The sequence below is a fragment of the Rhinichthys klamathensis genome, unplaced genomic scaffold (genome assembly GCF_029890125.1).
Source record: "Rhinichthys klamathensis goyatoka isolate OS25496 unplaced genomic scaffold, OSU_Roscu_1.1 h1tg000558l_1, whole genome shotgun sequence".
Taxonomy (NCBI): Eukaryota; Metazoa; Chordata; class Actinopteri; order Cypriniformes; family Leuciscidae; genus Rhinichthys; species Rhinichthys klamathensis.
Genome location: NW_026607026.1, coordinates 947,078 through 971,964, shown reverse-complemented (window position 1 = coordinate 971,964; position 24,887 = coordinate 947,078). Strand labels below are relative to the sequence as shown.

The window sequence follows — 24,887 nt, the reverse complement described above, 5'->3', positions numbered from 1 at the left end:
TGCAAAATATTCCTGAGGCTTTTAAAAACTCCCAGCCTGTTTCATTACTCAAAACCGCAATCATGGGTAAGACTGCCGACCTGACTGCTGTCCAGAAGGCCATCATTGACACCCTCAAGCAAGAGGGTAAGACAGAAAGAAATTTCTGAACAAATAGGCTGTTCCCAGAGTGCTGTATCAAGGCACCTCAGTGGGAAGTCTGTGAGAAGGAAAAAGTGTGGCAAAAAAACGCTGCACAACGAGAAGAGGTGACCGGACCCTGAGGAAGATTGTGGAGAAGGACCGATTCCCGACCTTGGGGCACCCGGGGAAGCAGTGGACTGAGTCTGGAGTAGAAACATCCAGAGCTACCGTGCACAGGCGTGTGCAGGAAATGGGCTACAGGTGCCGCATTCCCCAGGTCAAGCCACTTTTGAACCAGAAACAGCGGCAGAAGCGCCTGACCTGGGCTACAGAGAAGCAGCACTGGACTGTTGCTCAGTTTTGCATGTCATTCGGAAATCAAGGTGCCAGAGTCTGGAGGAAGACTGGGGAGAAGGAAATGCCAAAATGCCTGAAGTCCAGTGTCAAGTACCCACAGTCAGTGATGGTCTGGGGTGCCATGTCAGCTGCTGGTGTTGGTGCACTGTGTTTTATCAAGGGCAGGGTCAATGCAGCTAGCTATCAGGAGATTTTGGAGCACTTCATGCTTCCATCTGCTGAAAAGCTTTATGGAGATGAAGATTTCATTTTTCAGCACGACCTGGCACCTGCTCACAGTGCCAACACCACTGGTAAATGGTTTACTGACCATGGTATTACTGTGCTCAATTGGCCTGCCAACTCTCCTGACCTGAACCCCCTAGAGAATCTGTGGGATATTGTGAAGAGAAAGTTGAGAGACGCAAGACCCAACACTCTGGATGAGCTTAAGGCCGCTATCGAAGCATCCTGGGCCTCCATAACACCTCAGCAGTGCCACAGGCTGATTGCCTCCATGCCACGCCACATTGAAGCAGTCATTTCTGCAAAAGGATTCCCGACCAAGTATTGACTATTGAGTGCATAACTGAACATAATTATTTGAAGGTTGACTTTTTTTTTTTTATTATTAAAAACACTTCTTTTATTGGTCGGATGAGATATGCTAATTTTTTGAGACAGGAATTTGGGGTTTTCATGAGCTGTATGCCAAAATCATCAGTATTAAAACAATAAAAGATTATTTTATTGATGATATGAGATATTTCAGTTGGTGTCCAATGAATCTAAAATATATGAAAGTTTAATTTTTATCATTACATTATGGAAAATAATGAACTTTATCACAATATGCAAATTTTTTGAGAAGGTCCTGTATATATATATATATAAAATAATATTTGATTTGACAAGTATAACCCCCCGAAAAATAATTATTTGAGTACTGTTAAATAGATTAATCGCGATTAATCGCATCTAACATAAATATATATATATAACATATATTTATGTTAGCTTAGATAGCAGCATAGCATACAGCTTTCCGAAATGATTAGAGATCACCATCCACGATATTTTTCGAAAAAACTTCGATAACAAATATGATACGAGCATAATTCTGTTTAAGAATTAATTATGACATGACATGCTTGTAATTAAAAAAAAAAGTATATTATGCTTAATAAGAATTAACAATGTCGCAATTTCTCAGTACTCAGCTTGTTTCTCAACTGAGTTTCTCAGCTTGACTGTTGTTTATTGGCTGTTGTTTATTGGCTGTTGTTTATTGGCTGTTGTTTATTGGCTGTTGTTCATTGGCTGTTGTTGTTCATTGGCTGTTGTTGTTCATTGGCTGTTGTTCATTGGCTGGTGTTCCCTCTTGGCGCAGGAACTATCACGTGTTCTACTATCTGCTGGTGGGCGCGTCGGAGGACGAGCGGCGAGATTTCAAGCTCCTGCAGCCTGAAGAATACTTCTACCTCAAACAGGTGACGCTCATTTGAAGTCCTATTCATATACACAACATCCACTGAGCCGAGAACTGCAACGGTCTTCTGCTCTTCGCTTGCAGCAAAACTTCGTGATGGAAGATGCGGATGACCTCCGGCACGACTTCGAGCGGCTCCAGCAGGCCATGGAGATGGTGGGGTTCCTGCCCGCCACCAAAAGACAGTGAGTCTCCTGTCAAACCTTAATGGTTCAAGTTCAAGTTGGCTTATTTCTTGAGCACATTTAAAAAGACCAAAGTGCTGTACAACTATAGTAATAAAAATACATAGAAATTAAGCAAAAAACTAGTAAAACAGAGCAACTAAAAAACGAATGTCTTTGTAGACTGGTATCTGAGAGCTTTGGTTGTTGTAGGATATTCTCGGTGCTGTCGGCCATCTTGTACCTGGGTAACGTGACGTACAGTCAGAAGTCGTCGGGCCGAGAGGAAGGGCTGGACGTCGGGCCGCCGGAGGTGCTTTCCACACTCTCAGACCTGCTCAAGGTGAGGGTGCTCTCCACACTTTACTTCAGGGATGCAAGCCATCTTTCTTTCTTTTTATTTCCTTATTTTTTTCTCCTTTTTTATGCAGATTTATTTTGACTGGAAGTATGACCAAAGTGAATTGCGTAAATCCAGGGACAAATTTTTTATATATTTTTATTTTATTTTACAGTACAATAATATTATTGTGATATTACTCTTTCTTAATCATTAAAATTTGTATAATTCAAATAATAAAAGAAATTAAATATATACACAACAAATATGAATTATTATTATTATTTTATAATTACATAATTTTTGTTCAATAGTATTATTGTACGAATAATATTATTACAATAGTAATATATACTAATACATTCCTTTTTTATTTAATTTTTGTAATGTAAACAATACAATTAAATTATATTATTGTTGTAAATATTTATATATTTTATAAATATTTTCTATTATTATTTATAAATAATGTTTTTAATATTATACAGTACAATAGTATCATTACAGTATTAATATATTTCTCAATTGATTTAAATTAGTATATTTCAAATAACACATTAAATAATATATTGACAAAAACAGTTTAAATGAGAATAATTATTTTATATATTTTATTTTATATTATTGGATTAATAATTATTATTAAATAAAAAAAAGTACATTACAATAGCATTATTGCTATAGTAATATATACTAATATATTCCTTTTTTGTTTGTTTATTTTTTATTTATATAAAATAAAAATAAAATTTATGTATTATTTTATAATATTTTCTATGATTATTATTATTATTAAATATTTTTACAGAAAGTTTTTTCCTTCATTCCTGTGGTTAGCCGGTCACACGTTTGTTTCATGCTCTCAGTAGTGTGTCGTTCCTCACGCGTTCTCGTGTGTGTGTGTGTGTGTGTGTGTGTGTGTGTGTGTGTGTGTGTGTGTGTGTGTGTGTGTGTGTGTGTGTGTGTGTGTGTGTGTGTGTGTGTGTGTGTGTGTGTGTGTGCGTAGGTGAAGGAGGAGCTGTTGGTGGAGGCTCTGACCAAGAGGAAAACGGTGACCGTAAACGACAAGCTGATCCTGCCCTACAGCCACAGCGAGGTACGAGAAACACCCGCTCTCATACATGCGTCTGCCAGATGTTCAATAGCTCACGAGTGTCGTTCCTGCAGGCGATCACGGCGCGGGACTCCATGGCCAAGTCCCTGTACAGCGCCCTGTTCGACTGGATCGTCCTGCGGATCAATCACGCGCTGCTCAACAAGAAGGACATGGAGGAGTCTGTTTCGGTGAGAGGAACCGCGGGAACTCTTCTTTCAGTCGGACTGAATTCATCCGAACGTAGTGTTTACATGAACGCTAAACGTGATCGGGTTGAAGTGTGCGTGCGTTTGTTTCCCGATGTTTGTTTATAATAACCATTCTCCTACATTGGTTCTTCATCTGTTTTAAACAGCAGACTTACTATTGATCCATTTCTGGTCATAATTTGTAGACGATGAGCTCATGAACCGTTGTGCCGCTGGTTATATTTATCACACAGTAAAAATGCCCAAAACCAGTCGTCTGTGGATGAGAGTCTGACACAAGGACTGGTGGGACGTCCTGCTCCACTTCACAGACGCTGAGTGAAATGAGGATTATAGGATAACGGGACATTCGTTTATATGACACTTTATTCAACAGGAAGAACAGCTCGTTCAGCGCGTCATTATGCTATTTCTACGCTATTATGCTATTTCTATGTCATTATGCTATTTCTACGACATTATGCTATTTCTACGCCATTATGCTATTTCTACGCCATTACTACGTCATTATGCTATTTCTTCGTCATTATCCTATTTCTACGTCATTATGTTATTTCTACGTCATAACACTATTTCTACGTCATTGTGCTATTTATACGTCATTATGCTATTACTACGTCATTATGTTATTTCTACGCCATTATGCTATCACTACGTCATTATGTTATTTCTACGCCATTATGCTATTACTACGTCATTATGTTATTTCTACGTCATTATGCTATTTATACGTCATTATGCTATTACTACGTCATTATGTTATTTCTACGTCATTATGCTATTTCTACGCCATTATGCTATTTCTATGTCATTATGCTATTTCTACGTCATTACTACGTCATTATTTTATTTCTTCGTCATTATGCCATTTCTACGTCATTATGCTATTACTACGTCATTATGTTATTTCTACGTCATTACTACGTCATTATGCTGTTTCTACGTCATTATGTTATTTCTACGTCATTACTACGTCATTATGCTATTTCTACGTCATTATGTTATTTCTACGTCATTACTACGTCATTATGCTATTTCTACGTCATTATGTTATTTCTACGTCATTACTACGTCATTATGCTATTTCTACGTCATTATGTTATTTCTACGTCATTACTACGTCATTATGCTATTTCTTCGTCATTATGCCATTTCTACGTCATTATGCTATTACTACGTCATTATGTTATTTCTACGTCATTACTACGTCATTATGCTGTTTCTACGTCATTATGCTATTTCTACGTCATTATGTTATTTCTACGTCATTACTACGTCATTATGCTGTTTATACGTCATTACTCGTCATTATGCTATTTCTATTTCTACGTCATTATGCTATTTCTTCGTCATTATACTATTTCTACGTCATTATGCTCTTTTTACGTCATTATGCTATTTCTACGTCATCATTATGCTATTTCTACGTCATTATGCTATTTCTATTTCATTATGCTATTTCTACATCATTGTGCTATTTCTACGTCAGCATTATGCTATTTCTACGTCATTATCTATTTCTATTTCATTATGCTATTTCTACATCATTGTGCTATTTCTACGTCATCATTATGCTATTTCTACGCCATTATGCTCTTTTTACGTCATTATGCTATTTCTACGTCATCATTATGCTATTTCTACGTCATTATGCTATTTCTATTTCATTATGCTATTTCTACATCATTGTGCTATTTCTACGTCATCATTATGCTATTTCTACGTCATTATCTATTTCTATTTCATTATGCTATTTCTACGTCATCATTATGCTATTTCTACACCGTTATGCTATTTTTACGTCATTATGCTATTTCTACATCATCATTATGCTATTTCTACACCGTTATGCTATTTCTACGTCATCATTATGCTATTTCTACACCGTTATGCTATTTTTACGTCATCATTATGCTATTTCTACACCGTTATGCTATTTTTACGTCATTATGCTATTTCTACATCATCATTATGCTATTTCTACACCGTTATGCTATTTCTACGTCATCATTATGCTATTTCTACACCGTTATGCTATTTTTACGTCATCATTATGCTATTTCTACGCCATTGCACATGCGCAGTTCTTTCGGTTTTCAATCCGATCAAGTGTTTACATGTTCTCTGGATCGTTTTAGAAAGGAAATAAACCACCCCTTTCAATCCGATCGAAATGTCAATGTCGATTAAAGTGTTCACATGAAGGCTTTTCAGTCCGATTGAGCCGCCAATCCCACTACTAACGGATTATTTGGTTGCATGTAAACGTAGCCAGTGTTGAATTCAAGGTCTCATGTTGTTCCTGCATTATATTTCAGTGTTTGTCTATCGGTGTGCTCGATATCTTCGGCTTCGAAGACTTTGAGACCAACAGCTTTGAACAATTCTGCATCAACTACGCCAACGAGCAGCTTCAGTATTACTTCAACCAGCACATCTTTAAACTTGAACAGGTTAGTGCGGGTTTCGCAAACCTCTCTTTCCAGTGGCGATGTGAGTGTGAAGTGTGTTTGCCCCCCCGGCAGGAGGAGTATCAGTCCGAGGGCATCACCTGGCACAACATCGACTACACCGATAATGTGGGCTGCATTCACCTCATCAGCAAGAAGCCCACGGGACTCCTCTATTTACTGGACGAGGAGAGCAAGTAAGACCGTTCATCTCGCACTGCTTCATTGCTCATCATTGCCCAAATGTAGTTATAACACCTTTTCTTTGTAGCTTTCCTCACGCCACTGATAAAACCTTGCTGGCCAAGTTCAAACAGCAGCACCAGCAGAATCAATACTTTGTGGCGACTCCGGTGATGGAACCGGCTTTCGTCATCCTCCATTTTGCTGGCAAGGTCAAATACCAGATTAAGGTAACGGCAGCTGAGCACAAGACTATATCATGCAGATATGGATGAATTTAAAAAGAAAATCAATGTGCAAAATGCCTTTAATGTTACTGTCTTATTAAATGTTACTGTCTTATTAAAGGCACTTTGTAAACATAAAAATATATATTTTCATTACTTTGGTAAATTAATATACTAAATATTAACATACACAATAAAAATTGTTTACAGGTTTAACAAGTTATAATTTTACTATATTTAAATATAGTAATATATTTTTACTATTTAATAATAAATATTCATATACTAAGTATTAACATAAACAATATTTTTTCATTACTTAAAAAATAATAAATATCAAAATTCGAAATGCATGAAAAATCATTAATATGTTAAATATTGATATGAATAAATACAATAAAATACTTATTATGACTTTAACAATTAATATTGTATTTATTCATATATATATATATATATATAATTTTTTTTTTTTTTTTTTTTTTTTTTTTTTTTGTAAATGTCTTTAATGACACAGTCAAATTATTATTTGTTAAAGCTGTATTTTGTGTATGTTTGTATTTAATATATTATATTTTGGTCAGGGCCAAATAATACAAATATTTTTTTTTATGTTTACAAAATGCCCTTAATGACACACGGTACGATTATTAACTGTTAAAGTAATAATACAAAATATTTATTGTATTTCTTTATATTAATATTTCTTCATATTAAAATGTAATAGTTTAGTTGATATCATTTTTTCTGGCAACAAAATAAAATTGTTGATATTTACAAAATGTCTTAAATGACACTTTACATTAATAAATGTATAAATGCTAATAAAAATAAATTTGTTTTTATTATCTTATATTTTAACCAATTAATATGAATGCATTGCAAAAGACACCCGTTTCGTTGAATGACTCTGCTAACGTTCGTCATGTATATTGGCTGCGACAGGATTTCCGTGAGAAGAACACGGATCACATGCGTCCGGATATCGTGGCTCTCTTGCGGAGCAGTGACCGCGCTTATGTCCGGCAGCTTATCGGGATGGATCCGGTGGCCATGTTCCGATGGGGGATCCTCCGTGCCAGCGTCCGCGCACTGGCCGCCTTCAACGAGGCCGGACGCCGCTGGGCAGCCAAAACTGCGGGTAACCCACAAAGCATTATGGATTAGTTTCAGATTAGCCCAAAACTTTGGATTCTCAGGGTCTAAGAAGGTTATTTATAGCCTGCACGTGAGAAAGCTGCCCGGTGACGCAAACAGTCATATTTAGAAGGATTTCGGCATGATTAAACTAGGAAGGGATAATAAAAATAAGTGAGTAAGGTTGTTTGCAAGACATTTTGGGTGGGGTGTCTCGTCGCATGTTGAAATAACGGCGTCAACAACGTGTCTGTGTGTGTGTGTGTGTGTGTGTGTGTGTGTGTGTGTGTGTGTGTGTGTGTGTACAGGTGTGGTCAGACCAAACTCCAGAGTTCCTCTAGGAGAGCTGCAGCGATCCAACGTGCCCATCGAGAGGATGTATCGGTAAGCTTTGGACTCAGGCTGGTGTGACTGAGAGAGAGAGAAAGAGAGGGGAAGTATTGTGAGGAACTTGATCTCTTCCTGTCCTTTCGTTGCCTTTGTGTGGCAGGTGATCATGTGACCACGGTCTCTCCACATTGGCACATTGCAGGCCGATTCTCACAGTAATCTCATACACTTTGTCCTATTTTTCGGTCTTGAGTCTTAATGCAACTACACAATATAACATGGTATATATTGCGTGAATGTCACAAAAACCTGACTAGTTCATATTTCATCTCAAAATCCAAATAAAAAAGGGAAATGATATTGTGCATGAAGAAATAATATTAAAGCTTTTCATTTTACAAAACAGAAAACACAATCGACACTATTTTAAGTTGACTAAATGAACATTTTATATATTTTAATACCACTGTATCAATTATTTAATGCAAATCACCATATATTACAAACAATTTAACATTATTTACACCAATGAAAGTTGGGTGGGATATGCTTACTTTTCATTAAAATGTCATGGCTACAATAATGGTGATCACGCCTGTATAATTTATGCAAAATGCAATCCCTTACTTTTTCTTTCTTGTTATTTTTGGGTGAAATATAACATGTTCTTAACAGATATTTTGTGAGAATGATCAAGTATATCCCTGCAATGTCCCTGTTCTATTCCTCTGGTGTTTGTCAAGGGTTTCCCCTCAGTTACTGACCTGTGATCAGTTCCACTAAAGTTTAACCCGTATGGGCAATAAAGCTGGTCATAGATCGGCACCTGCTGGTGGCGTCGGCCCTCGAGTGACTGTGTGTGTGGTGTTTATTTTCTACAGCCATGCTCCTATGCTTGATTTCTCCTTTGATCATTCAGAGGAGCGTCCTCTAGAGGCTTTTGAGGACATCTTTTCTAGTTATGAGAGTAAGAAGTAAGTGGACTTAAGCAGAACATTGAGGTCAGACGGAGAGTTTGGCGGCTTGGGAAGGCTGGGTTTCCGGTATTGTGAGCAAACTTAAAAACCACATTCACAGAATGCAGAAACTAACTATGCAAGCTGTTCTTTCTTTATGCGAGCAAAGGCCAAGCCAGAGTTTGTATTTAACCTGGTTTGTTCAAAGCAATGCTCAATCCACAGCATACTCTCATAAATCCCTGTTGGGACCTAGTGAGGTTTATTACCTAAGTGCTCCCAAGTGGGAAGGAAACAATAAAATGTCCTTTATAGAAGCGGGTTCACATCCTGGTTTGTGGAAGAGCTATTAGAAGTGCGTCCCCAGCCCCCAGTGCCAATCCTACCTGTTTGACCTCCTGTTGTTCTGATCCGTGTGGTAAGTGAACCAGTGCATGAATCCAGGCCTTCGCTGAATGGGGTGCCGACCCCCATTTAACACCCCGTCAGGTCAAAACCAGAGTAACAACAGCATGGATTCACCACTGAAGCTTAAAGGGATAGTTCACCAAATTAAGGTTCTTTTAATTTCAAATTTAACACACTTGCCTGCGTTTGTTCATGTCCACATTATATTCATTTTTTTTTTTTTGTGGTGGTGGTGGTGGAGGGCGTTTGCTTTCCCTGAAGTCTGTTAACAACATTGGTGTTGGGTTCCTGTACTTACCCTTCCCCGCCAATCTTACCTACTCCCTCTGTCTCCTCCCCCCACTCTCCCACCTTTCCACCGGGCTGAATCAGGGACATGCATGCCCAAATCATCAACTCCATTAAGGACTTGCAGTTGGATGGGGAAGATCCACGTAAGCTGCTTCAGTCCTGGGGTCGCCTACGGTTCCCGCGTCACGTCCTCCAGTGAGTTTGACCACTGACTCCTCTCTGGCATGGAATAATGGGTCCACCTTGCCGACCCTTCATGCCTTGGCATTGAAGCCAATGCTTTTGGCTCTCTGCTAAGCTTAGTTATGAGAAAACTTCGCAAAACAGCCCCTGCTCCCAAACTTTCCCAAATCTGCAGCATTACTTGTCAGCTAACCTTGTGATTTACTGCGTAACTCAAACCACCCCTTTAACCCTGCTCTATTAATACCCATCTAACAAGTATTTCACTTATTCTTTAGATAGCTCCCTAGCGGTGTATGTAAGAGGAATGCAGAGTTTACGAGCTGAAAGCAGTGTGATCTTCATTAACGCTAGCTCGGAATTGTATCCACATGCTAACATGCTGCATGAGCTTATTGGTTCTCGAGACCCAACCATTAAGTCTGTAATGTTTTATGAGGTGTGGAATCACTGCTTACAAAGACCACAGACATCGACTCCACTCCACAAATCTAAACCTTTTACATCCTAGCTGTCGTCCACCCTAAAGGAGGAATACCTCTCCTGTAGATTAGGTGTATCAGAGACAACATTCCTCCCTCCCATGACGCTCCTATCTCCGTTGAAACCATCTTTGCTGCTATGCCGTCTACATCCTAGATTTAACCTTAGAGAACACTGCGAATCCATGGATTTCAATGGAAAACTGATTTCAAATTGACAAACTCAAGTGCTGGAATGTGGACCCACACCATTGCAATAAATCTTGCATCTTCCTCTCCGTCTACATGCCAGATTTAACATCCAAGAACACTGTGAATCCTTTCATTTCAATGGGGATGTTAGACAACTGATCGGGCTCAAATGTAGACCCGGCATATATTCCACACCATTGCGTAAACGAATCGTACACCTTCTTTGTCGAATGCTCCATCAGAGCTTCTCAAGTGTGTTGCTCATGTCTCACAAGCAAATGCATGACTCACGCTACTAACACGTTGTATCCATTCACTTCTTATCTCAACAAACCATCAACCTTCCTCTTCCTCCTTACAGGAAAAGCAAGAACACCAAGACCAAGCAACTCATTCCCAAGGTATACATCGCTTTCTGAATTGATCAAACTGTGCATATTTAAAATAACAGAGTCTATGTTTTTGTTTGACAGTCAAGGTGCTTGCAAGTGATTTCTGCTGGTTTGATAACTTCAACCAGACTTAGAGTAACGTCAATGTAACAAAAACATCGGTATGCAAGCAGAAAAACTTAGTCTACTCTGCAAACAGTGCTTTATATACAAGATAGAGGGCTCCTTTGATAATGCTTTTGTCCTGCATAGACAATTTGTGTGTGTGGCCATTCAAAAAACCCATGTACAGCACCTTTAACCTGTGAGCATTTGCAGCACAGCTGGTACATTCTCATTTCCATCACCATTTGATTGTTTATGACTTTCCGTTACATGTGCTGTGCAGGGTAAATGTTTTGAAGACTCTGTCTGGAATGAGAGTTTCCATGCCGTCATGTTCCCATGGCACTCATGTGGCAAAAGAAAGTCTCTGTGTGAGAGAAATTCACTTTGTTTTTGTGTGTTTGGGCAGAGCCTGTTGGACTCTCGTTCGCTGAAGTTCATAGTGGGCCTCCATGACCGCACCACCAAGTCTTTACTTCATCTGCACAAGAAGAAACGTCCTCCAAGCATCAGCGCCCAGTTTCAAGTAAAAAACGATATTAGATTAGCCTGGCTGTTCGTGCCAAGTTTGGTGGTTCAGCCTAAAAACAAATGCTCTGTTCCAAAACCTAGTGGAGGTCCAAACTGTGCTCGTGCATAAACTAGTGCTGCTAACTCTCACGCATTCAGTGTGAAACTCTCGCAATTGACACTTTTCAAACGCTCTCACGCCACACATCCATTTTCTCACGCAGAGAAAAATCGCAAAGCAAAGAGGACACTGATACCGGCAGACAAGACGGAGCAGGTTACTTATGATATGAAACAAATTCTCAGATCCTGTCAATTTTATTACGAAATTCAAACAATACCTTTTTGCCGTTTGCAAATGTGACGTGACAGATCGCTGTATCGCCTCAGTTCAGGCGGCACGTGAACCGATCATCTCTTATACTATTTAAATAAACACAAATGAACAATAGGTATGTTAAAAGATACACTACAACTTGCCGAAATGAATATGCCTCATACATAATATCGATCAATCAGTGTTTTTCACCTGTGGAAAGGGGCAAATAAAACGGCTGAACAATGTCACATAACATTTAGGCTACTTCAGGAAAGCCATTTAATGACAATGCACGTTAGTTGGCTAGAAAAATGTGCTATAGAGAGGAGTATTTTGCTAAATATGTGCACTATATTACATATTTATTATATTTTGACTTGTATAGTTAAAATATTATAACGTTGTTGTTGTTATAATAAAAAATGGGGGGGATGGGGTGGGTTGGAATGGGGGGATGTAAAAGAAATCTTGCATCACAATAAATGTATTATGATTGTCAAAACATTTTAGTAACTAAACAGATTTTTATTAGGTTTAGTGACAACATGTTACAATGTTTACATGGTACAACTTCTGGCAAGATACAGGTTTTAATTATTGCTTGACACAAATTTCAGGATTTCAATTCAATATAATTCTTGTAATTTGATTCAATATTGACTCATCAACATCAGGTACACAAGATAGGCGTTAATTTTTCTCAAGTAAAAAAATTCTCACCTAATGCTGTAAACCATACAGAGAGCCCTATCAGCTGGTAGTATTATTTAAGGTTAAAACATTTTATTATAAAAACTTTATTTAATGATATAAGTAAAAATATAATAAATATGTATAGTAGGCTACATATATTTAGCTAAATACTTTCTATAGCTCTTTTTTCTAGCCAATAACGTGCTATATATTATGGTCATTAAATGGCTTTCCTGAGGTAAATGTTATGTGACATATTGTTCTCCAGCTGTTTTATTGACCTCTTTCCGCTGTTGAAAAACACTGATTGATCGATATTATGTATGAGGAATATACATTTCTGTAAGTTGTAGCCTACTGTATCTTTCACCATTGTTCATTCGTGATTATTTACTATTAGTAGTAGAGGTGATTGGTTCACGTGCCGCTTGAAAGGAGGCGCTAGGGATCTGTCACGTCACATTTGAAAGCACAAAAACGGTATTTGTTGTTTGAATTTCGTAATAGAATTCACATAATCTGAGAGCTGAATTTTTTTATATATCATAAGTAACCTGCTCTCTTGTCTGTCGGTCTTCGTGTCCTCTTTGCTTCGTGATTTTTCTGTGCGTGAGAAAATGGATGTGTGACGTGAGACCGTTTGAAAAGTGTCAATTGCGAGAGTCTCACGGTGAATGTTGAGAGTTGGCAGCTCTGAAACGTATATGTAAATTATCAGTACAACTGTTCAGTCTTCATAGCAAACAAATATTCATTAAAATACAAATTTTCCTTGTATTTTTATGCTTAGAGTAACATGCTGTTAGCTTAGCAAGATGCTAACAAACATTTTGTGCCACGTGCTATTGGTGTGGCAGAATAAAAAACAGCTGCTTGTGTAGAGCGGTAGACAGAAAGGAATAACAGAAATCTCACTATGTTTTGGAACAGCTTAAAACTCTAGCACTTACATTTCAAATGCTAGCATCAGAAAATGCTAAGAATATTATTCTCTAATGGAAGTAATAGTCTGAAGGCATCATGTGTGGTTCTCTTTTGGTCTTCCACTCAATATTGTGAAATCTCTCTATCTTTTAGACATCTCTTAGTAAGCTTCTGGAAACGTTGGGGAAGGCAGAACCATTCTTCATTCGATGCCTTCGCTCCAATGCTGAAAAGGTGCAAATAACACGTCCTTGTTTACCTGGTTAACTAATTAAAGTCAATATGACAATGCACATTCCTGGTCTGAATTTGAACTGTTCATCTATCCACATCAGTCTTGAGAAAATCTTTTATATGAGACCTGTCTTTTAACTTAAGTTATTTTGTCTGTTATTCTATATTTCACATTCAGAGGGAAATGTGTTTTGATGAGGCGCTCATTGTGCAGCAACTGCGGTACACAGGCATGTTGGAAACAGTGCGCATCAGACGGTCAGGTTATGGAGCCAAATACACCTTTCAGGTAACGCATAGATTAGAAAGAACCTCTAACCCTAGGAATTAAACTAAGTGTGTAACATGGCTTGTCTGAATAAGCAAAGCTCCTTTTCTGCATTACAGGAGTTTACTGAGCAATTTCGTGTATTGCTGCCAAAGAACGCTACGTCCCTGGAGGAAATATCATCTCTGTTGCACAAGCTTGGCTTTGACCACACTACCTACCAGATTGGAAGAACCAAGGTAAAAAAAAGAAATCTGGGTGCCCTAAAGTGTTTTAAGTGACAATGTCTCTAGTTATTGACTCTTAACAGTTATGTCTGGTATTGTTCCACTTCTACAGGTGTATCTCAAAGAGCTTGAAAGGCAAAAGCTTCAGGACATCCTGCACAAGGATGTCATGCACAAAATGATTTTCTTGCAGCGCTGGTTTAGTGGCAAAATTGAGAGGATGGACTTTATTAGAATGAGAGAGGCAGCCATCGTGATCCAGGTATATCAAAAACGTGTGTTTGGGTAGTATACTTGCAGTTGTCTTGTTGGGCAGTCTAGTCATGTCTAATATTTGATTGGCCTTTTCTACAGCGCTCATGGCGTAGGTTCCGCAAAGAGAAGTTCTACCAAGCCGTGGTTCTGATCCAGACGGCATGGCGAGGTTCCAAACAAAGAGCTGAATATCGAAAAACACGAGCCTCCATCACAAAGATACAGGCACTTGCAAGGGGGCAATCTGCTCGCAAACGGTATAGACCTCACACAAGTCAACTTGAAATCACCTTAATGCAGATTTTTAGATTATTGAACATGATTCAGTAAGTTTTTGATTTGATTTGGTTAGGTACTACTTCCTAAAGGAAGAGAAAAGGAAGCGAGAGGAAGAGGAAGCTCGGAGGAGAAAAGAGGAGGAGGAAGCAGCAGCTCGACGGGCCAAGGAAGCAGAAGAGGCTGTTAGGCGAGCTAAAGAAGTTGAGGCGGCAGCCAGGCGACTCAAAGAGGAAGAAGAGGCTGCCAGGAAAGCCAGAGAGGAAGAGGAAGCAGCTAGAAGACAGAAAGAGGAAAGAGAAGCTCGGTTTGCTTTGGAGGCTGAGCGGCAGGAGAAGACGTCACTACAACAACCAACAGTTCCAACATCAGGCAAGCAGCCTGGTGATGAGAAGACACTAGTGCTGGAGCACAAAACGGCTCCTGTGGATGTTGAGATTGAAGGCAAGGCCCATGTTGTTGATGTTTCTGTCCCAAAAAAGCAAAATCATTCTGAGAAGATCCCTCAAGTGGAGGCTGGTCCTCCCCTTGAGGTCAAGGAGCAACAGAAGCAAACTGAGAAAGAGTCATCCGCACTTCCCAGAGATGAAAGGACACCCATGTCTCCCGAAACTCCGACTGGACAGATCCAAAACAGAGCTCCTCAGCTTTCCAAACTACCAGTATCCAGAAGTCAGGAAAAACGGGAGCTGAGGAGACAACGTGGCCTAGAGCACAGCCAGAGAGAAAGTGAGCGGGCGGCTTCGGCCTGGAAAGACGATACTCCTTTCAAGAGCAAAACTCTAGAGAGTCCAGGAAAAGCAGAAGGCAAGTTGAAGGAGCGGTCTGACAGCAAAGAGTTGGATCAGTACACCTTTGTGGCTTGGAAAGGGGAAAAGAGCAAAAGGGATGCTAAAGATGTCCCACCCGAACTTGTTCGACCCTCCACCTTACCCTTAGACATCCCTACTTCTGGGCCTGGAAGAAATGGCTACAGCGACCCAGCCATCGCTGCTCAACCTCCTCTTGCCAAAGAAGAGGCCAACAGGAGAAAGGAACCATCGAGAAGCAACACTCAGCCAGAAAACCTCATGGCAGGACCCCGCAGTCTGGAGGAGAGGAACATCAAATCTCTCCAGTATGGCTTCCTATGTTGTTCTACCTTTCTACCTTTCTTCATCTCCTCTGAGTCTAACAATGTTTTTTCCATCTGGTTTTCCAAATTTTACCAGGAATCGCGGGATCTCTATGTCACTAGATGATGTATCCAAAATAGGTTCAGGTGGCTCATCACAGGTAACATTTACTTGATTCAGCTGGTTCATACAATGATAAACGTGAAGGGGTATATTGATTCTGTGCCTTGAAATTAAATTTCACTCCAAGCTTCCCATAGCGGCTAATTAGTCTCTGTAGTCAACCATGAAATCTGCTGTTTTTACTGCTGCTGTGGTTACATTGGTAATTTAGGATTATAAATGAAACAATCACTTAAATTTAAGAAATTATGCTTCTCTGGCTGATTTAGGGAAAAGCTCGTCCAAGACGCAGGCCGCGGCTCGCCCTTGCACGTATATGTATGCCCATTAAAAGTGTTGAAATTGAGGATGCAGAGTACTGGGCTGTTCCTTTGCCCCCTATGAGTCCATTTGAGGTGTTGTATTGCAGCCTGATATTAGATGCCGTCCAGGGAGCTGTGGTGTGCTGGTTGCTGGTGGATTAAGTGCTTGGAATCATGGGAGGGATTGCAGTATTGCAGATATCTTGAACTTTTTCTACACTGAGGGAAAATAAATGATCCTGAAGACCTTTAGTCTGTTATCAAATAGCCAGAGGTTATTTTAGGACACAGCATTTCAAATGCTGTATTGTCAGATTTAAATGAGCGACCTGTTGTCAAACTGCCAACACAGTAGAGCTTGCTCTGATTGAAAAGAAAAACGCATTGCACTGCAGTTTTTATTCTGACAGCTCAGTGGGTTTTGCAACTGGGCTTATGGGATAACAGACTAAAACCTCAACTAGTAATGGCAGAAAATTTAGACTTTGGTTGACTTATTTCTTCTATCTTTCCATATTGTTTGTCTTTCAAAGCTCCATTCTTGATTCTTTTTTTAAGTAAATGATCACTTTGTAATTACTCGGTTTGGGATAAATGAAGGGATGCATTTACACGTTAACTTCCTTTAAACATGTTATCTACACAGGAAGAAGGAACCTTTATAGACTGACCATTATGCCATTGTTATCTAATCAGCAAAAATGGTTGTTACTGTACACTGGACTGTGCTGTATTAAACTAATACATTTACTGTGCTCATTAATTTTGGTGTAGACACAGTCCAGCACTGGTGCTGGTCCTGATAGAACAAAGGCCAACACGTTGAAGGAAAAAGTTCACGACAGCCACAGCCTGCAAGAAGTATCGCCTCTCCAGCCATCGACCCCAGAGAGGTACTGTCCTACCTACCAGTATTAACTACCTTTTATTCTTTTCAAAATGTTGTTCAACAAGACAAATCAGACTGTAGAAGAGGACAGTTTATTCTAGCGTCCTCTAGAGCATCCCTTGATAATGTAACGCGTACTTGCATTGTGTTATGACCTTCATTTTGACACATTTCACAATGCGTGAAACTGAGCATAAAGTGAGAAACTTTTTTTCACATATTTGCATAGACTATGTGTCAGGCTGTTGCTTTATTTGCACGACTCAAAATAAAGAGATAATTGACTCATCCCACTCAAATGTATACTCTTATCAGTAGTAGAACATGGTCACACAGGAAATCTGACTCATTTGAACTCATGGGAAAACAAGGCCACTGGCTCACATCAGTGGTAGTCATTTGTCTGACTCCTGGCATAGGTTACATACTCCTTTATATATGGATGAAAGGCATCTGCTATGAGAGCGGGAGATTCCTAAAATTCCTTACTTTGTGCAGAGGTGTGTGATTTCTTGAGTGTTTTGTGTCAAATCCTTACGGGACCTCCCAGCATGTTTTGCTAGGGTGTTTATTAATTAAAAAAACAAAGCCTTGTAACAGCTAACTTTATGAAATGGTACGTTTTTTGTTTCATAGGACAACAGGGTTTTTCAGAAAGATCCTGAAGAAGCGTCCACATAAAGAAGCTCAGACCCCAGAAGATGGAGACCTGAGCATGGCTTCCTTTTTGGATCAAAGAGAAGGTGCACACTACGAAGATAACACAATGATTCATTTAGATCAATGTATTCTTCCTTCATTCATTCTATTGTTCTTTTTTCATAGCCACTTCTCCATCACGCTCACAAAATTCAAAGACTCATCCGGGACGACTAGGTCGGACGCCCAGCATCATGATCAGTCACTCGACGACTCGGGCCTCTGAGCAGTGGAACGCCTCGCTAAACCGTGTGATCACCAACACGAATGAGCTACGCAACCTCGATGAGTTTCTGGGCAATCAGGTATGAAGAATGGATATGACTGCAAGATGTTTGATAGTTAATTGTATGGTTATTGTAGTGATTAAAGAGTGTAAAAAGAAAAAAACTGTGTATAATATATACAATTTCTGACAGACTTTGCATCTTTCCCTCTTGCGGTGTAGGTGAATGACCTGCGCTCACGGGGAAAACAGCTTTCAGGAACGGAGCACATCTTCATTACAGCCACTGTGCAGTTTAGAGAAAACATCAAGGGGATGTACTCAATCTCTGTGAGTAGAGCTAATACAACCAACACACCCCAAAACTGCAGTAGACCACATACTCCAGATCCCATCAATCGATTTGCTAGGTCAATCATAGGTCAATCAATCAATAAGTTTGCTCAAATCATTAACATTGAGGTTTAAATTTAGGAATATACCAAACCATTTGTACAATGGTCTTAATCTTATTGTATCACTTGATGATATTTTCATTGATAGAGGGACTTGAGATATTTTGACTTGGGCTTGCAAGCAACTGCTCACATTATGCTAACAACTGCACAGCAATGTGCACAAAAGCATCTTAGCAACCAGAAAGCAAAAAACCCTGGAAATAGCTTTGCGTGGGCAAACACAACTTCTATTCAGAATACTTAAACATCTAGTTATTGATTTCTTCTTCCTTCACGCATCTACAGAAGTCACAAATCGGGTATAAGGCTTTGATGAATTGCTACCAGAATAAAGTGATCAGTCTGGCTGGAGAAAAGCAGAAGGGTGAGGTACCGCTGGTCGTCAATCTCTTCCAGTCAGTTCTGGACGGCTTCATCAGAGCGGAGATCAAAAAAGAAGAGGCCGAACCAGCCAAGGTGAAAGTTCATGCATCCCCCATTACCCCTCAAGACTTTCATTATACGATTTAAATAACAGTTATTTCTGTTGATAACTAGAATACATGCTAACTTTTTATCTTACCTTGGGAAAAATTTGTCTTAGCCCCCCAAAGGTCGTAAGATGAGAAGGAAGAAGGCTAAAAGCGTAAGTATTTCTATCCTACCATCCATTCTCTCAGACTGACTCTGCAATGTAAATAAATGTAAACATTTTGTCTGGAATTAGTTGGAGAATCCATTGGACCATGTGTTTACAAACTACCAAGTCAATATCATTCAGTCTTGTGATCAGTGCACCTCATACATCTGGGGTATGGAGAAGGCCTACATGTGCAGTTGTGAGTATCTCTGATATGTATCCTATTGATTCACCTTCAATCGGGCTGACGATATTTATGACAAACAATTTTTGTTTCAGATTGCAAAATGGTTTGCCATAAGAAGTGCATTAGTAAAATCGTCATAGACTGCTCTACATTCGGCTCCAAGAAGGTAAGAATACAATCCTAAGCATTTTGGAGAAGCAGTCATTTTATCATCTTGTTGATCTTTGTGTGCTCTGGGTCTAGTGTGATGATGAGTCTGGATCACAACACTTTGGTGTGCGCGTGTGCCACCTGGTCAATAGCAAGACCCCTGTGCCAGTGGTTCTGGAGATAATGATGGAACACGTGGAAATGAACGGCCTGTACACAGAGGGCATTTATAGGAAGTCCGGCTCAGCTAATCGCATGAAGGAGCTACACCAGCTGTTGGAAGCAGGTGAGCCATCATGGATATTACTAGAACTCAATGGCACATTGGGAAGACGACCTCTTTCTAGTCTCACATAGCTAGACTTAACTGTTGGCATGAGGTCTAGTAGCTTACTCTGCCCACTTTGATAACTTTGTTTAATGACTTGTGAAGGACCAGAGAATGTTTGTCTGGAGGATTACCCCATCCATGCCGTCACTGGCTTGGTCAAACAGTGGCTAAGGGAGTTGCCCGAACCTCTCTTGACCTTCACGCACTACAATGACTTCCTTCGTGCCATAGGTTGGTCCCCATGACACCTTTCTCTTGCCCTTATGGTATCCCTCAGGCTTGTTATAACGCTTTTGTTGTCTTTCATAGAACTGCCTGAGAAGCTAGAGCAATTGCAAGCCATTTACAAAGTTTTGGAACAGCTTCCAACAGCAAACTTCAGCACCTTAGAGAGACTCATTTTCCACCTTGTCAGGTACAGATGAGTTTATTCCATACACAGCAAACGCTGTGTGTAGAAAACCGTGCAGCAGTCAGGTGTTAATGCTCTGGTTTCATTTCAGGGTTGCGAAGGAGGAGAAGAGCAATCGGATGACGCCAAACTCTCTGGCCATTGTTTTTGCCCCCTGCATTCTCCGCTGTCCGGACAGCGCCGACCCGCTCATGAGCATGAAGGACGTTGCCAAAACCACCACGTAAGAACACAGCAAGTTATAGTGTGTCCTTAATAAGAATCTGTTGTTTTAAAGTGAAGTCTCAAGACTGAATCTTTACTATCCTCAGTTGTGTGGAGTTGATACTTCAGGAGCAGATCCGGAGATACAACGATAAAATGGAGGAGATCGAGCAGCTGGAATACGCACAGGCATTGGCTGTCAATCAGCTCAAGCTAAAAAGACAAAACACGGTAAACTTGACTTACCTTGCCTTACCTGTCGTTTATCAGAATGCATTTCTGCATAATTTGGAAGTGGTTTGTTTCTAGATGCCTGTGAAAAATGCCCATTTTTCCCCCCCTTGAACAACTACTTTTCCCAACAGTCCGCAACCTTCCACAAGGCACCAACAGAGAGTAACTGTCGCAACACTTTTTTTGCTTCTCTTTTTTTAATGTCTCTGTAGTGCTGGCATTTACCTCTCAGATTTATCACTCCTTACAAAGAAGTGGCGGTACGTATGCCCCTGTGGTATTGTGAACCCCAGTAGTGTGGCATGTTCATGCATCCAGTGTGCATGCAGTGCGGAAGTCATACCCTACTAATACTAACTAAAGCCACTGCATGTGTTAGTGTCACTTTAGACCTGTAGACATTCAAGAGGGTGTCGGTGTAGATGTGGGCTGGTTTCGGGTGGTCACTACAGTGAATGGCATGAATTACAAAGCTATGTGAAATCAGTTGTGCTGAATATTAAGCAATACGCTTTCTTTTTGTATATTAAGCAACAGGCAATTTGTTTTTTAAATTGGTCTTTCTTCAACATTAATAGTATACAGCATGAAGACAAATAAGTTGTAAAGTCTGACTGTTAGTCTTTTGTTTTTGATTCCTACAAACCTTTGCATCTCATGCCATGGAAACTTCCAGACTTGAATTGTATTTAGTTCCTTAATGAAATTTAACATCCATTCAAATGGTTGAACCTTTCCTTCTTCCAGACTTACTTTTATGAAACATCTCTAGCACTCTTCATTTCCACTTTGAAAGGGATGGTTGTGCCACACTTAAAGTAATTTCATCAATTCGATCACAAGTGGACAGGTGTAAGCGGGTGTACAGGTGTAAGTGGGTGTACAGGTGTATACAGGTGTAAACGGGGTCGAAAACATATTGAGTTTGTCCACTTTCCACCACTTCCAGAGGTAGTCAAAAAGCGCATTAGATCCGACTGCTTTCGTGGTGTAAAGGCTCATGTGGTTAAATGCATTCGAACAGCCACAAAAGACCGTCTACTCTCGCCTACTGACCAAATGCGTAAACGTTATGGGAATTGCGCTAGCCAGAAGGGGTTTAAACTATGTCGACTGAAGACCCAAGTTTGATTTGAAGACCAACAACGTACCAAGCACAATGTTCTCTCACTATTCCTGATTTCTGACACACTCACAGCGTTCGGCTGGTCTTCGGCTCTCAAAGCAGAAACAAAAGTTGCTGCTCTCCGTATGATTTTCCGTTAACTCCTTTCGCGTTCATATGTAAGATGCGCAAGCTTATGTTGTCAATTAGATCGAAAGATCTGAAAAAGCACATACATTTACCCGCCCATCGACCCTTGGCTCGAAGAAATCCGGACAGAAATGGTTGAAAGTGGACATAAGAACACAAGGGGGAAAAGGGTACGTCTGCCTCGTCTACTTGTGATCCGATCCACCAAAACGCATCTTAATACAAGGTGTAAACAGGGCTAGACCAACTGAACGGGAACATAATAGAGTCAAATGATTTAGTGCTGTAGACCCTTCACTGAAGAACCTCCTTTCTGTGTTTCCCTTTTTGTGGCAATGAGGCAAGAATCTTTAATGTCAGTCTCATTATCTCGAGTTAAATTTGCTATCTATTTGGACTCTAGGTTCGGGAGAAGCCAGCTTCCGACCTTCGTGTTGTACCCGAGAACGAGCCCCTGGATTCAGACGCGGAAGCTGAGCGAAGCCTAATGGAAAGGATCAAGTCCATCAAGCAAGAAAAGTATGTAGAAGAAATCTCACAAGACCACTTGGATCATCATTCGAGACAGGATTGCATGACTCTTGAATGGTGTTTGTCTTCCAGAGAGGACCTGGCCTGCAGGCTACCTGAACTCGACCAGCCCGGTTCTGACCAGGAGAACCTTGACTCGGAGGCGTCAGTCAGCTCTGAGAGTCTACTGGACGAGCGAGCAGTTTGTTCGGACACGGAAGGTCAGTATTAAGGTACAGACTCCCTCCGTTCCGGACCAATCTCCTTTTCTCTCCTCTGCAGTAGTCACCCATGTGTGGGTCGTGTCCCTGTTGTGTGTAGCGCAGGTCTGGACGGGATGCTCCTGGCGCATTTAAAGAGGGTGGCGGTGCCGTCCACTCTGTAGCAGGTTGTGATCTCTTCTAACCCAAGTGTTTTCGGTGTTATGTGCATGTTTGCGGTGACGGAATTCAATTCACATTTATTTGTAATACACATCATTTCAAAGCAGCTTTACAGAAAATGCATGAGTCCACATTACAATTTAGAGTGATCTGTTATCAGAGGTAACTGTCTAAGTTGTGTATTTTAGAAATGTACAAAATCACGGCGAAAAAGGTATTAATTTAAACAATGTAATAATTTAATGCAGAAACAATGAGCTCATTGAAGTGAAGTTTGTTAACAAATGATTATAACATTTAGAAAGGGTGTATGTTGAATGAGACACTGCATGTTGTCTTCCTTTAATGACTGTTTGGTGGCATGTCTTGGGTTCTGCTTTTGGGCTTTCTCCTGCTTTGGGGGTTGATTGGTTCTGTCTCCCTATTGTAGGACAACCAATGATAGTGCCAAGATTATCCAAAGCAGCTTGCCTTCCTAAGTCTGTCGTCCTGGCCCAGGGAGGCAGCACTCGGGCTGACGGCTCCTCTCTTCCTTCACTGTCTTCTCCCAGGCTTCAGCTCCAGCGTCGCCACCCTATCATCCCAGGAACGGTCAAACTTCCCCCAGGAGTCCTGTGCCACCCGGCTGTACGGTCTCTCCCTCCCCGAAAATCCCTGTCGCTCACCCTCTTCCAGCGGCGCGAGAATCCCGGCCGTCGCAAAGACAGCATCCAGTCCCTCTACATCACAGCGGGAGCAGATCTCCTCTTCCCGTCCTCGACCGAGTCCTCAGACGCCTCCAGCACACAGGAGCTCCAGACCTCCTCCCGGCGATTCTCCGACCCGGACCTTGCTTTCGTAAACGACACGGTTTGAGTCGCAAAGCTTGCCTGCTCTCGAAAGAACCTTTCGATTGGTTGTCGCCATTGGCGGTGACTGCTTTGCCACGGTCATAGTGACTGATAAAGAGAATTGTCTCACCTAGCACTTTTCCATACTAATAATATATTGGATTTTAAGAGACTTTTTTTAAGACTCAGATTCATGCTTGCATACAGACGTTGACATGTCAATGTTTGTTGCTTGATTTTTTTTTTTTTTTTTTTTAGCATCAAGAAAAAACAGTCCTGCACCTTTTTGTGTCCTTAACGAACAGGAAAAATTAATTCAACCATGAGGAATATCGCCTTGATGTTTGGTTCATCTTTAAAGACTTTTAACCTGTAGATCCTCCCTAAAGTTCTGCACAAACACTCAATGGACAAGTTTTGACTAGAGGGAAAGATGCAGCACTAGACACTTTCCTCTTGGACCAGAATGCCATAACCGAACGCAATTTCCCAAAATAACTCGGAACTCTTTTTTTCTTTTTTTAATTCCGGTAAGCGATATGACACTTTGGATCTGCGTGGATGTCTATTCAGAATAGCTTTGTGTAGGACTAAATACAGTTAGTGGCCAAGCCATTATGTTTAATACTAAAGTCAAGCGATACGTCTGGTGTTGAATGTTGTCATGATTGAAAAGTATGGAACGAATGCCGCCTGGATGTCAACTGTTTTGCATCATGTGGACCGAATGTGCCTCTTAGTATCGCTGTTTCTGAGTCCTCGTGATGCTTTATGCATTTATTGGAGAAATGAAACTAATTATTTTCTTACAATACAATTTGTACTGGCCGCAAACTTGTGTGTGCTTTTCATGTTTCTTAGCCATTTTTACTCCAGAGGCTTCACTGACTATCTATCATTCTCTGCCTGTTCTTCATAATCGATAATCCTAATCATCACCTTTCAATGAATGAACACAGAACCTCAAATTAATGAATACAAAAATCATTCATTCTTCTTTTAAAGCTGTAGTTTTTAATTGAAAAGGCCTTTGAGAAAACTTTTCATTTGTAATTGCCATTTTTAATGCACTATTCATTTGCATAGTGTAAAAAAAGTAGTAAAGCACATCTATAAACAAACAACATTTAAACAAATTAAATGTATACATTATTGGAACAA

At 40.2% G+C, this 24,887-nt stretch overlaps 1 protein-coding gene across 19 annotated transcripts in view; it reads left to right on the top strand.

Moving 5' to 3' along the window:
- Positions 1-24,560, top strand: part of LOC130073766 (unconventional myosin-IXb) — a 59,605-nt gene extending 35,045 nt beyond the window's left edge. The window contains exons 5-44 of one of the 19 annotated variants that reach the window (XM_056239355.1): positions 1,850-1,949; positions 2,033-2,133; positions 2,326-2,455; positions 3,459-3,548; positions 3,620-3,736; positions 6,076-6,210; positions 6,283-6,404; positions 6,479-6,620; positions 7,563-7,758; positions 8,063-8,138; positions 8,966-9,058; positions 9,821-9,934; positions 10,958-10,997; positions 11,503-11,619; positions 13,693-13,773; positions 13,952-14,062; positions 14,161-14,280; positions 14,381-14,530; positions 14,623-14,780; positions 14,876-15,916; positions 16,011-16,074; positions 16,307-16,432; positions 17,114-17,232; positions 17,865-17,971; positions 18,054-18,232; positions 18,376-18,483; positions 18,897-19,067; positions 19,195-19,236; positions 19,318-19,429; positions 19,510-19,583; positions 19,661-19,853; positions 20,001-20,129; positions 20,208-20,313; positions 20,402-20,533; positions 20,622-20,745; positions 20,961-21,008; positions 22,407-22,522; positions 22,607-22,734; positions 22,840-22,901; positions 23,448-23,670. In XM_056239355.1, the coding sequence (XP_056095330.1) occupies positions 1,850-1,949; positions 2,033-2,133; positions 2,326-2,455; positions 3,459-3,548; positions 3,620-3,736; positions 6,076-6,210; positions 6,283-6,404; positions 6,479-6,620; positions 7,563-7,758; positions 8,063-8,138; positions 8,966-9,058; positions 9,821-9,934; positions 10,958-10,997; positions 11,503-11,619; positions 13,693-13,773; positions 13,952-14,062; positions 14,161-14,280; positions 14,381-14,530; positions 14,623-14,780; positions 14,876-15,916; positions 16,011-16,074; positions 16,307-16,432; positions 17,114-17,232; positions 17,865-17,971; positions 18,054-18,232; positions 18,376-18,483; positions 18,897-19,067; positions 19,195-19,236; positions 19,318-19,429; positions 19,510-19,583; positions 19,661-19,853; positions 20,001-20,129; positions 20,208-20,313; positions 20,402-20,533; positions 20,622-20,745; positions 20,961-21,008; positions 22,407-22,522; positions 22,607-22,734; positions 22,840-22,898 (5,371 nt within the window). In that variant the 3' untranslated portion in view covers positions 22,899-22,901; positions 23,448-23,670. Of the gene's footprint in view, positions 1-1,849; positions 1,950-2,032; positions 2,134-2,325; positions 2,456-3,458; positions 3,549-3,619; positions 3,737-6,075; positions 6,211-6,282; positions 6,405-6,478; positions 6,621-7,562; positions 7,759-8,062; positions 8,139-8,965; positions 9,059-9,820; positions 9,935-10,957; positions 10,998-11,502; positions 11,620-13,692; positions 13,774-13,951; positions 14,063-14,160; positions 14,281-14,380; positions 14,531-14,622; positions 14,781-14,875; positions 15,917-16,010; positions 16,075-16,306; positions 16,433-17,113; positions 17,233-17,864; positions 17,972-18,053; positions 18,233-18,375; positions 18,484-18,896; positions 19,068-19,194; positions 19,237-19,317; positions 19,430-19,509; positions 19,584-19,660; positions 19,854-20,000; positions 20,130-20,207; positions 20,314-20,401; positions 20,534-20,621; positions 20,746-20,960; positions 21,009-22,406; positions 22,523-22,606; positions 22,754-22,834; positions 22,902-23,326 lie in introns of those variants that run through there. The other 18 variants (XM_056239357.1, XM_056239353.1, XM_056239356.1 and 15 more) reach the window with 18 other exon arrangements.
- The last annotated feature ends 327 nt before the right edge of the window (positions 24,561-24,887 follow it).